Source organism: Nelumbo nucifera, chromosome 6 (assembly GCF_055504915.1).
Source record: "Nelumbo nucifera cultivar China Antique chromosome 6, China Antique-T2T, whole genome shotgun sequence".
Classification (NCBI taxonomy): domain Eukaryota; kingdom Viridiplantae; phylum Streptophyta; class Magnoliopsida; order Proteales; family Nelumbonaceae; genus Nelumbo; species Nelumbo nucifera.
In genome coordinates, this window is record NC_142654.1 from 5,240,118 (window position 1) to 5,253,378 (window position 13,261).

Below are 13,261 nucleotides of genomic sequence, written 5' to 3' on the forward strand. Positions count from 1 at the left end.
AACTTCAATCATGCACCCATGGATCTCCACGTAACCAGAAAATTTAAGGAATGATAGATGGCAGAAACATCGTCCTAAGCAAACCTGTTCAAACTGTGTAGTCTTATCAGTGTTGTCTGTAGTTTTCTAGTGGTCAAATTACAAACTCTGTTTGCATGGTGCTGTCCCACAGAAAAAGAACTTAGTCTGCATGGATGGCCAGTAAAGGCTACAAAATTTGCAATGAAATACCTGTCTTTACGACGACGGATTCATCACCCACCGAAATATCCAAAACCCAGGAGAAAGAAACAAAGAAATTTTGCAGAGGAATAAGCACGAAGTTTCCAAAGAAACTGAAGTACAATCTGTATGCCCATTGCCTTTGCGTTTCATTGGCGTAGTACACATCAAAAACACATAGATTTACCGGTTGTTACCGGCCAAGGTTTCGGAAAGAAACAAGGGAAAATCAGAAGCCCAACATTTGATTAAGTTGTTGGGCAGCTACCATACTAATTAGGAACAGGGAGAGCTTTGGGGAGGGGTTCATGGGTAGAGATGGGAATCGTGTGGAACTTGTAATCCACAGGAATCATCTGAGCTTCTTCTTGGTCAAGGATATTGTTGATGAGTTGCAGTAAAACCCTTTCAAGATCCTCCCCATCACTCCATTCATGAATCTCTGCCTTGACTAGTAATGGGTTGCTAGAAATCAGCTCCCACAGTGGAAAGTTCTTCCTGGGCATCACATAGTCGCCTTCACGGAGCTTCAGGGTTGGGCAGAAATCACCCTTCCCATCTCCAAGGTAGATGAATCTTTTCTTCCCCTCAGCAGCTAGAGTTTCTTGTATCCTTTCAATCACCAGACCCTGATGGAATTGGAAATAACGTTAAGATTGTTTTAACCGAAATTACAGAAATCACCCAAATTTTGAGAATTTGAAGGGGGATAAAAGCTGGATGTGGGCCTGACAGAGTGGGCCAAGTGGGACCCTTGGCCCATACCAAAAAGTCAGTAGAATTTTTAAAACATGTTCCCGTATGTTTGGGTCTCACTACTCACTAGAGAGTCTAGAAACTCATGCCCATTAATTAAAAAAAAAAAAAAAACGTTTAAAAAAAGAATTACTTTGCACATGTTGGGAGGGCAAGAAGAATGAGGAGACGAGGTGAGATCATGGTAAGGGAAGATTCTGAGCTTTCCCTCTTCATCAACATAGCTTGGGTTGGTGTTAATCTCTGTGAAATAATCCATAAGCCCATGATGCTTCAAGATGGTCTCGATGAAGAATATATTTGCATCGCTCACAATCCTCAATTCACACCTGAAATTTTAAACATAAAAAACACAGGCTTCAGTATTTTTTTGAAAACATTTTAATGGGAAAAAGGAAGAAAAAGATGAAGAAAAAAGAAAGGGAGGGAAATAAGAATTTACCCCAGTGCATGGGCTGATTTAATGGCTGTGATGATCCGGGGATGCAATGGAGCCCGTTTCAGGCACTCTACGATGTCTTCGATTGTCTTCCCCCGTGAATGAAGCTCTCTCATCATCCTATCCTGCAAAGGTTCACAGACCAAGAACAATTTAATCTCTCTTGCTCTCAGTATCAAAATAACCAAAACCCCATCAGTCGTTCGACGAAAAGCTGAGAACAGGGGTAGTAAGAAAAGTCCAAAGAAAAAGACTAACTAACCATTAGAGGGTTCCAAGGCATGGTCGGCAAGAGTTCATCGAACAACTGGGTGGCACCCATCTCGTCAACCACCCAATTATCGCTATCGTAATCGATAATCGTCTTGTCGAAGTCGAAAATCACCACGATCCCTGCCATTTCCGAGACCCGAAACTCCTTTTCCGGCGTCGAGAAAGTGCTCGTCAGTGTGCCAAAGAAAGCAAAAGATGGTTCGAACTTCGAATTTTGGTTGCAGGCAACGAGAGAAGGAGGGATGGAGTTATTTATAGCACAAAAGGCATGTGTTCGAGAAGCAACAGCGGGTGAAAATGGCGGGACGGACCCAGGAGAGATCTTGGATGCCAAGGAATATTACGTGTTAGTGGGTAGTGGCTTCCCTTTTGGTTTCCAACCTAATCACGCTCTACCCACAAATTACCAAATTCTAGATTTTCAAGGAACCAGCCAAACACCGCCATAGTTTCTTTCAATGGAATCACGTAATCATATCCGTCGGATGTCGAGACCATTGACCTGATAGAGTGAGATAAAGTTCAGCTTTCTTTAATCTAACGGCTGACAGCTCCAAGTACAACTTCTACTAGGATCAGGACTGCTTTGGTATATCCTTCTCCGGTTCTCCTTCTTTGACAGAAACCCCGGAATACGAGGAATATTCGCTGAGAGAATAAGAATAATGGGTTGGGTCGGGTACCTTTTAACCCGCATTTGCTGGAATATCCAAAGCATGCGTGACTCTGATTTGACGTGAGATGCTGGAACGTAGTGATGTTCCTAAACTAAATCCTAATGTAATGGGTGTGTTGGTTGGTCCCCCATAAGATGGGCCAGCAGCTTATGGATTGGGGGCCCATCAATGCATGAGAACGACCAATTGGATGAGGGGGATATTCACGATGTTCTGTTGCAGTGGAGGAAGGGAATAAATATAAGAATAGGTGCGATTAATAAGTGCAAGAGGGAATTTGATCCAACGGTGAGGAGAGAGAGAGATGGTCATAGAATATTCGGAGAGTGTTCTGGTGATAGTGGATTCATGCATGGCGAATAGGCACTTAGGCAGGGATATTGGGGATTATTGGATTATAATAGGTGTTGGCGCTACTATTTATTTAATTAAGTAGTTAATCGATCCCTGAATGCTTTTCAAAGTCCGCTTCCACTTAGTTTAGGAATCTGATTGTCTGCTCAAACCAGTTTTGGGCCTGTAGGCCCAGTAGGCCACACGGAACTGCCAACCTTCTTTGAACCCAACAACAAGGAAAACCTGGACTACCGGACCGGACTTACTAATACAAGGAAACGTGGGCCCGTGGGCCGGAGATAAATGATGAACTGGATTCCTTGTTTCTTTAGGGCACACGTTAAGAGGAGATAAATGAGTGGTGTGGAGTGGGGACGGGGAGTATGACGACCACCGTAATATTCAACTTTTTTACGGTCCAATAATAATCGGTCTCTGCTCCATTGGACACTTGTCACGCTTATTTATTTTTTTTTTTGCATAAGCAGTATATATATGACTTGCCATCTGGACACTTACGGTCGAATAAAATTCTCAGTTTTGGAATCAGATATTCTTATTTTAAACGCCCTGCTGCTCTGATTGGACCGTCTCGTGACAGTATATATTAGCTACGTGGCACGTGGGAGAAGATATAGCAAAATAAAAGAAATAAAATTTTGGGGTATTGATGGTTTGAACGAGAAGCCACTATAGCGTGTCATTATTCGTCAAAGGGAATAAAAATTATTAAAGAAAACGATTGTCGTTGTAGTATAGTGGTGAGTATTCCCGCCTGTCACGCGTGTGACCCGGGTTCGATCCCCGGCAACGGCGCTATTATAATTTTTTAACCCTCGTAATACTTTTTTTTCCCGATGTAAGGAAGCCTACGCTTCACTGTCAACGATCTATTTATTTTGTTCGCTTTCCTTACATCATTTCATCGTCTACGTGTGTTTGAGAACAGTTTTGGGAATGTCACGTTACAATAGAGTGGGGTAAAATAGTAATTAGCCTTCTTAACCATAAACATAAATATGACCGTGAATTGGTGAACATGTTCATTGACATTAGCAAAAAGTTGACCCAACCTGTGAACTCGACCCAACCCAATCCGAAAAAACTGGGTTGGGTTGGGTCATGGGTCAACCTGCTGACCCGATTGTCAAGTCTAATTGAGATTATTTATGTATTGTTAGAAGTTTTCACTCTTTAATTTTTATTATTTTGTCTTTATTTTTTATTGTTTACTCTTTAAATTATTAAATGTTCAAGTTTTTATTTTATATTTAGAATTTTAAGGTTGACTCTTTTAATTTTGACATTTTTTATATAATTTTTCTTTATTTTTTTAAATTTAAATTATTTTTTGGATGACTCGAATTGACCCATGAGTCAACCCTAACCCAAACATTTAGGGTTAGGGTCTAGCATTTGACGACCCGACCTGAAATTAACCCGAAATACCTTAACCCAACCTAAACCCGACCCACCCAACCCGATTGCCAGGTCTACATGTTCAATCTAAAAATGCCCCCAACAGTCAAAAGTTAACTAGAGAATATATATAATTCTTCCGAATAAATTCTGGAGACGTTGATTTTAGGTCTCTTTATTCCTCAGAATCAGAATTGGAATGGAATCGTGTGTTTCTATAGTTTGTTTGGTTTAGAGAGGAATTAAAGTGGGAATTGAAATTAGTAAAAATGGAATTTTATTCTCAAGAACGGCCCAGATTTTGGAGATGTTCCTGTGTGCTCTTATCGGTTTAAAAATTGCAAAAGTTTTCATTCCGGGTTTTTTCCAAACTATACCCTTTTCATCGATGTTCTTTGCTTACAAATCCCCCACCAGGCTTATAGTTTTTCTAAAATAACAAAAATAGAAAATTTATTAAATAAATAATCAAAAGTTAGAGGGTATTATTGTCTTAAATGTTGGGGGAGGAATTTGTAGAGTTAAAATATTAAATTGTAGTTGGGCAACTCTGATCAGATGTCGTTGTAGTATAGTGGTGAGTATTCCCGCCTGTCACGCGGGTGACCCGGGTTCGATCCCCGGCAACGGCGAATAATGTTTTTAAAACTTAAACAAAAAAAAGCTCGTAAGCTCCTTTACGCTTTGTTTGGTTTGTAGAAAAAGGTAGAGAAACCCAATATAAGTTTTGTACCTTTTCTTTTCTTTCTCTACTTTTTTCTTCAAACCAAACACAGTTTTATAAAACTGCTGCACATCTGGCTCAGTTCGTATGTCAACTGGTTCCTACTTGTTGTCACGACTTCGTAAAAGAGTCCGATATCATAAAAGTGGTAACCATCCGAGGGTTTTGATTAATCAAACCATAAAAAAAAAAAAAAAAAAAAAAAAAGAAACAAAAACAAAAACAAACAAACAAAGAGCCTAAGAACATTGAGAGAAAAGAGGGAAAAAAAAAATAACAAAGAAAAGACACAACTACTACACTAAATAAGACTTTAAACTGGACAGGTCACAGCAAACTGAAGTCAAAAGATTTCCCCGACTCAGCAGCAAGTCACGATGACTATTAAAATCATTAGCAGTCACCTTTTCAATTAACACCTTACACTCCTGTTTCAAAAATAAGTAAATAACCGAATCCAGATTCAAGGAATTAGCTGTTTTTAGAGCATCTAATAGGGCTTTAGCTCCAGCAAATAAGGAAGAGGCTGCTTTCACTGGACCAGACTTGTCTAGAAGGCAGATTCCTTCATGATCTCTGAACACAAATCCAAAAGAAGCTTTATTCGAATTGATAAAACCACCATCCACATTTGCTTTAGTGCAGCCTATAGAGTTTTCTGATCTCAGGGACAAGGTCTGAGATCTCTCCACTATATATCTGCGAATGGAAGCAATCTTTCTCAAAAAACAAAAAAAAAAAAAAATCATTTTGATCCTTCCAGATTTCCCATAAACAGTTAGCACAATTGGCTAAAATATCTGCATTTTTTCCACCAAACTCCTTAACAAGAAACATAAACCAATTATCAAAACAATCAATATGGATGAGATGATTCAAATTAATACCAGATCCTACTCCTAACCATATGCACCTAACCTTATCACAGTAAACCAAAGCATGAAGAACGGATTCATTGCTAGAATCACATCTTTCACAGATGGGAGAGATATTTTTCTAATGAAAAGGTTTTCCCTCACTGCTATATTACTCAAACAGCACTTCCACAAGAAATTAAATATTTTTGGCTCCACTGGGATATGCCAGAGAACTTTCCATCCTTCATGAGGAACCTTGGTGCAGGCTTTGCATTATCAGTCTTCACTAGACTATCATACGTAACTTTATATGCTAATTTAACTGAAAAAAAAAAATGCCTTTTTCATTTTGGGTCCACACTACTCTATCTTCCCACACAAGTTTTTTGATGAATCTATTTCTTTGATTTTTTCAATTGTAGAAGGGGGGAAAGATTGAGTTGAGCTTCTCAACATCCCAACTCCATGGGTTCTGATTTAACAGTTCAGACACAAAAACAAGTCTACCAGGTTCTGGTCTCAATCCAACAGGTCTGAGGTCTTCTAAACTTGGGATCCAAGGGTCATCCAAACTAAGATATTATCACCCCTATTAATTTTCCAAACTAAACCTCTCAATCACTTTTCTCCCCTCCAAGACACACTTCCAACCCCAAGATTGCCCACTCCTCCTACTCTTGGCTTTTAAGAAATGTATACTTAGGAACTATTTGGCTTTCAAAGTTCTGACCATTAGGTGCCACCATGCTCCACATCAGCATAATAATAAAAAAACATCTAGCGGTTTGTGAAAGCTTTAAAAAATAACTTCCACAAAAGGGTGGCATGCATAAAAATTAAAGTTTACTTTTTTCAGAGAGAGAAAATACTGAAATGACACCTATGTGGCACCATCAATAAACGTTTACTGAATAAATGTATATAGAACAAAGCACCCTCGTTGCCAAATGCATGACACTTAAGGCTATATTTGGTTTAAAGGAGAATGAAGGAAAAGGTAGGAAAAGGAAGGGACCTTTTCCTACTTTTTCCTTCAAACCAAACACTGCCTAATGTGTTGTGAGAAAGTTGTTAGGACAAATTGTGTGGATTAAATTCAAAATTTTTTTGTCAACACGTGAAATCAAAGAGACCCTTTTGACCAAATCCATGAAATCACACACAATAACTAGTAATTATATACCACATAACGCAAGCTGCTTCTTGAGGCAACCACCGCAACATTTTCTTGAGAGCCAAAAGAGGCTAATTCCACCACATTTATTATAATTGCTCGTCAACATCATAATTCATAAATAATTTGTTTGTGAGGATTTACAGACAGAACAGCTCTGCTCAGTTCAAAATGGCTTATGACTAGTTACAAATGAATGAATTCAACTCCACTCTCTCTGTCTCTCACTATAAAAATAAAAAATAAATATGTATGTATTCCTTTTTTTTTCCCCCTTCCTTCTATCACTTCACTCGGCTATCTACAATCCCCCAACAATTCTTCCGCATGACTAATGATCCGCCACTACCACCAATGAATAGAAAATATACAACAGGGGTTTTCCTTTCTGCTGCTGCTCTCAAACTTGCAAAGAAACCCGTGTCTTTATCGGCTTTAGCTTCAAGCCCATGCTCTCTGGTGAAAGCAGCTCCGGAGAAATGCATGACGGGCTCAACGGGCTCCTCGGGCTGTTACTCAGATGGCATGGCCTGTACAACCCATATCCCATTAGAAAGTACTCCATGGGTATCAACATTGCGTGAGGCTGCTCCTCTGTCACCATCGATCCACAAACCTGAACCTGTTACCACCCCCCACAATGCAACCAGCTTCTTCATTAGGCAAAATATTGCATCTTTGCACGATCAAGCATTTCCTACCTATATGCTTTCATCTCTTGATTTGATTTCTAACCAACTAATGAATCACATTGCTCACATGATATAAAAGATGTAAATATATACCTCAACCAAGGCACTGTATCTCCTGTCAAGTTTTGAGCTCATGTGGATGGCTTCCAAGTAGAAAGGAGAGTTGTCACCAACAAATACTAGCGTCCGGCAATGTAGTTTCTTCAATCCTTCAGTGAGGTCATATCTCCTGCCATATGGAAATATCAGATACTTGTACAGCTCTTCAAGCAGCAGCTAATTCCAAAACAATCACATCATAATAAGAAACAGACTTTAAGGAGGAAGTTTTACCCACTAATGGCCTGAAGAAACCGTAAAACATTTGTGCTCTGCCTTTCATCCAGCAACTGTAGCAACAAAACACAAACTTACGAATCAAACAAACGCTCATCCCTTGACTACCCAAATATTAAAATAGCAGCAGCAGGGGCATATCCACACTAAAGAGTGGAAGAATAAAAAACAAGTGTTGGGTACCCACTCTTCTGCATGCCTGTACAATATCTGATTCCGGGACTTGTGCATCACCACGAACTTCCTGGTAAAACATTAGCAAATATATCAGCATACAGAAATGATGAACATGAATAAGGCATCAAATGTAATTACAAAGCACTAAATACCGGGCCAAAGTAACGCTGAAGCAAGATTTCCTTCAACATACCACACATCCCATAAAAATAGAGCAAATTTGACATCACCTGCAAGTAAGTAGCCATTTTAAATATAAGACTAGTCTCATAAACAGATCAGTTTAGTAATGTTTCACCACAAGGGCTGATGTGAGAGAGAAAGAGAGAGGGAACCTTATTATACAACCACTCAGTCCACGAAGGAGCTTTACATAGAGGAGAAACAAGTATCAAACCAATTACCCGCTCCCTGTATTTCATCTGTAACAGAAGTGGTAAAAACACCATATCAATAAAAACCCATAAATAATAAAGCTATCCAAAATACACACACAAGCTGCTCTACAAAGATTGCATACAGCAAATAGGGTAAGGATGTAAGCACCCGCTGTCACCCCCATACACATCACTGCACCAAGCCTGAAAAGAGAATTGCAGCCAAGTGATCAGAATTAACTCCTTGCTCTGTTTCACTTTTCCTTTTTCTTACTACATGCATGTATTAAACAGAATGTCTTAATCCTGATGTAAGACAAGTGACTATTGCCAAAGAATCATTGGTATGAATGAGACAACAGAGATCAATAAAAAAACTAGAGTAAATAGATAAACAGAGCAACTAGAGCACTGAGATTACCCAAAGTAGTCAAGAACCTCCGCAACCTGATCTGCTAGGTCATCAACAGAAGGCACAGGGATATCAGGAGAAATTGCAGCAGCTCCCAACTGCAAGAACTCTTGAGGAAAGCACAAGAGTAAAACCATGTAAATAATAGCATTCAAGAAGATATGCATCTTTTAGTCAAACTTAAAAGAAAAGAAAACAAGATAAAACAAAATCAACAATGAAAACAAGATCCTTTATCAAGTGCACCAAGTTACCGACCTCATGCCCGGGAGGACTAATATGATAAATGCAGAAGTTATGAAGTAGCAAAGAAGCAGCTTCTGGACAAAAGAACAATCCTTGGAAACAGGACATATCTGCCCAAACACATTAAAAGTAAGAGAAAATTAAATTAGCTAAGCATGTATAATATTTCACTAGAGAAGTTCAATCAACTTTAAACAGAAACACTTCAGATTATAAGTGGCTTCACTAGCACAGCAGAAAGTCCTCAAATTGGTGACAGAAACACTTTGTCAAATTCAAAGTCTTTGTCTAAAATGTCAACTTATTTCCGAATCAAGTTTCAAAATATTGACACCCACGACAGACATTTTTTGCATTTCATATGATTCAAATGGCCAGAACTCATTTTTTTAGCCTAGGTGGGGTTCTAATGTTTAACTATAAAGAAATCCCCTAACTCCCTGTATATGGTGTTTCGGTGGATTAAAAAACCAGTACATGCGATATTTGAACCTTGTTCCTATCTTTCCATTTCCATGGGTACCAACCAAAAAAATATTACTGAAATCAGTATATTCCCCAGTGAAAACTACTAGCACTATGTGGAGTACATGATGACCACCTTGAGCTAGCCTGAAATTCTATTTGAAATGATGCTAAATTTTAGCTTTTTGTTTGTTTAAATAGATTATTTTGTTGATCTGTTAGAATCATTTGAAACGATGCTAAACTTACTGTTATTATGTAGTTTAACTCTATAAGTCTAGAAGGCAACTCCGCAGCATATTGATAATCCAAAAAGGTGTACCTATACTTCCTTTTTCACATCACAAAATATCAGTATATATTTCCACCATGTCTATAACCTTACAAATCCATATAACATTTTTTACATTCCTGACACGTATTCTTGGATGACCATTATTTCCACTGACACTGAAATTTTAAACCCTCTTCAATGTATAAACCATTGAATTAAGGCAACAAAACAATTAGACATTCATTCTGTTTATGTTTCACCCATGAGGCCTACCTGTAAGTTTTTTTGTTATCTACTTTTGTATTTTCAGGAAGTAACTACTAATGTCCCAAGTTTATGGGAGGTCGTTTTGCATGGACAGATGACATGTCCGTGTTGGGCATGAGTCTGAGTCTGCCACTCCACAGGTTCTTAAGAACACTTCATAACAACCCCTTTTTATCTCCTGGATTATTTGGCATAAATGAACAGCTAATGTACAAGATGAATGTCATTTTCAGTAATCAAATGTTACTTGGTGAAAAAATCAACATCTTAGGTCCCTTTTTTGTTGGTATAGAATGTTAGGATTCTAAAGTTATGAACTATTTTAATAGATATGCTTTTACATCAACATGTCTATGAGTTCAAGTTTTCTCATCTTGCTGAGTCAAACTCTTGGACATGCATAGCCGCATAGGATTCCAACTGCCATGTCCATGTCCATGCAACACTGCTAGGAGGAGATAGCCAAAATTATTTAGGATGGAGATGATTCTAATACAGAACAGGATCTGTGTAAACTACAAGAACCACAACATTTAAAGTAAGCTCTTGTTAAACCTTTCCAAGGGGCCAAGGAGGTTCCTACAATGAAACAAGGATCATCTTAGCTCCATCTTAAACTATTGCACTTACGATTTAGAGCTAAATCAGGGTAAGTAACAAGTGCTGGCTTGTCCTGATCTCCAAACACAGCAACAGAAATGGAACCACGGCCAGTTTGTATAAGATGTTCCTGGAACAGATTATACAAAGCATAAATGTAAGTAAATAATATTTAATACTTCAAAGGTTTATTGTGTGTCTGTGCATCTGAGAGAGTGAAGAATGCATATCAATCTGCAAGCAAAATATTTTAGATTTATATGGAAAATTGTCAAAGATTTGTGACACATGGTAACTAATCCCCTTTAACATGAAGGTAAAACTGACTGAAAGGTTGAAGTGCCCTTTATTCCCTTAGGCATGGATACCTTATAAGCATACCTACTTTGCAGTGCCTATAACGGTAAATAAAAGTTTACTGATTCCGATCATTCTAATCATTCAGCAAGCTGTAAAGAGCAGTTTAAAAGGGAAACAACAAATATCCCATTATGAAGGAAAACAAACATTGACATGTATGCTGCTTGCCAGCATATTTCAAACTCCTTTCAAGAATCAATAAAAATTAAAATCAGATGAAAAAAGAATGGGGAAATAGTGGAGAAATAAGCAAAAGAATCAAAACAAAGGAAAGGAGATAATGATGGAATCACAATGGTGTTAGAGAATTAACAAAACACTGTTTACTCGATAAGAACTGATAGAAAAACTTTAATTCCCCTGACTCATAGGAATAGCGTGTTATTTAAGTAAGGAATCTGGATAGAAACAAGACAAGGAATTTAGGAAGAATCCCCTGGAGGAAGGAGTAAAACTCTAACAATTTAACAATTAAAAAGACAGTGACCTCTTCCAACCAATTGGGTGGGAGGGGACGAAAAGCAGTGAAGAATTATATAACCTAATCAGTTAGAAGACTTGGGGCCAACTCTCCCTCCATTCCAAATTACACATTCTAATAAAGAAGCAAACAAAAGAAGCCGCAAATATGTTATAGCCTCTGATACTGGCTCTAAAGTCCATGATGGTCATAGAATTGTAAAACAATGGCTTAAAGAAGAAATTTTGAGATTCACAGAAATCATTAATATAGATATTCATAGCATCAAAAACAATTAAAACTTGGAATATTTCCCCAACAATGCCAAAAGGCTTTAGACCATTGCGCTGGCAACGAGAAATAAAAGTTAAAAGGAATTAGAACAGCAATACTAAGATTCATAACCACCTCCATTACTTAGCAAAACCTTCCAAAGCCAAACCAGAATTGGCAAAAAACAAAAGATACAAAAACGAATAGAAAGACGAGTGCAAGGGCAAAATCCATTAAAGAATCCCTAAATAAAAAATTGTGATATATTCAAACCTCCATTCTCAAATAACGTATACACAATCTAAATTCATAAACCAAAAAAAAAAAAAGAAGAAGATGAAGAGGAAGAAGAAGAAGAGAAAACTTCTTTCTCCAAAAGAGAATCCAAAGCGCGAAGCTTGGATATTGAAAATTGGCAATAAATAATCAAACTAGAATAATAAAAAGCCGCAAGATCTGCTTTTTCGCCAACCGAAACTTGAATGCTTCCGCAAAAATCGAACCAAACGATTCAATAGAACGCGCATTAAAAAAATACATATCAAAACAAAAAAGAAATGAAGCTCTACATCTTTATCCCCCTCTCTGGTCAGGGAAGAACCTAACCTTTCCACCGAGAGAAATCATCTCCATATCAACGGAAACTGAACCGCTGGAATCTGCCATGGCCGCGGTTCTCTAATGTCTGAAAGCCGAAACCTTCTCTCTCCCTCTCTCTCAATGTTCTCTCCTCTCTCTTTCTCTTTCTCTCTCTTCCGCCGTGGCTTCAAGAATTCTGGATTTGGCATCGACTTCTTATAAATGAAGCGATTCTCGCTCTCGAATTTCTAACTGCGGCTTATTAACCACGGTTAACCCCCACCGACGCTTTCTCCTCAGCAGCTGCTCGAACGTCCGGTCCCGTACTAACAGGATATAACCTGAGACCCTGGTTATCTTAACCACGGTTAGCTAAACGGATTGGTATGAAATGCCACCGAATTTACCAAAATAACCTCAGTGTGATTAAGTTAGGTTTTTACGGTTAAGCCTTTTAGTTTTAACTAAACAAGGTAGTTGTTGGGTCATCCTGGTTGTCTTGTTTTGTGTCGCGGGTCCCATTTGATGATGCACGGCTGATGCTCACTTGAAAATACAGGTAAGCTGCTAAAAGGCTTACTGACATCCACGATTGGAATCCGATGGGTTGATTGATAACAATCGAACGGTTGGTAATCCGTCATTCGTGTCTTTAGCGTTTACCATGGACCGCATGTGACCGTAGATAGAGAAGTTTGGGGCCCAGCAAGCAGGCGCGCATCCCGCCGTCCCTTTAGTTCCAGATACTCTGTGGTCTGTGCTGTTATCGGTATCCTAAGAGTCCGAATCGTGTGGGGTTCGACTTCTAACTGGCCCAATGGTCCAACCGCGATACAGCACGTCGTTCCGTACATGTGGGGATCTAG

General features: G+C 38.6%; 2 protein-coding genes and 2 non-coding genes across 5 annotated transcripts; 2 read left to right on the forward strand and 2 right to left on the reverse strand.

The window, feature by feature from the left end:
• Positions 1 to 323: 323 nt before the first annotated feature.
• On the reverse strand, positions 324 to 1,985 carry LOC104604406 (inorganic pyrophosphatase 1-like). The gene is made up of 4 exons (XM_010268710.3): positions 1,680 to 1,985; positions 1,421 to 1,542; positions 1,112 to 1,307; positions 324 to 851 (listed from the first exon to the last, which is right to left on the reverse strand). Exons 1-4 carry the CDS (start codon positions 1,815 to 1,817, stop codon positions 495 to 497), a joined length of 813 nt encoding a protein of 270 aa, XP_010267012.1. The 5' UTR covers positions 1,818 to 1,985; the 3' UTR covers positions 324 to 494.
• A 1,462-nt stretch (positions 1,986 to 3,447) lies between these two features.
• Positions 3,448 to 3,519, forward strand: TRNAD-GUC (transfer RNA aspartic acid (anticodon GUC)). The gene has a single exon. It is a non-coding gene; the product is annotated as a tRNA-Asp (tRNA).
• Positions 3,520 to 4,682: 1,163 nt separating this feature from the next.
• Positions 4,683 to 4,754, forward strand: TRNAD-GUC (transfer RNA aspartic acid (anticodon GUC)). The gene has a single exon. It is a non-coding gene; the product is annotated as a tRNA-Asp (tRNA).
• Positions 4,755 to 6,926: 2,172 nt separating this feature from the next.
• Positions 6,927 to 12,705, reverse strand: LOC104604407 (protein NDL1). 2 transcript variants are annotated; one of them, XM_010268711.3, is made up of 11 exons: positions 12,423 to 12,705; positions 10,754 to 10,853; positions 9,130 to 9,227; positions 8,881 to 8,969; positions 8,603 to 8,663; positions 8,418 to 8,504; positions 8,235 to 8,312; positions 8,093 to 8,149; positions 7,903 to 7,958; positions 7,663 to 7,798; positions 6,927 to 7,499 (listed from the first exon to the last, which is right to left on the reverse strand). In XM_010268711.3, exons 1-11 carry the CDS (start codon positions 12,480 to 12,482, stop codon positions 7,278 to 7,280), a joined length of 1,044 nt encoding a protein of 347 aa, XP_010267013.1. In that variant the 5' UTR covers positions 12,483 to 12,705; the 3' UTR covers positions 6,927 to 7,277. The 2 variants fall into 2 exon arrangements, with proteins under 2 accessions (XP_010267013.1, XP_088745782.1); XM_088889656.1 differs by lacking the exon at positions 10,754 to 10,853 and having other exon boundaries at positions 12,423 to 12,624.
• Positions 12,706 to 13,261: the final 556 nt, after the last annotated feature.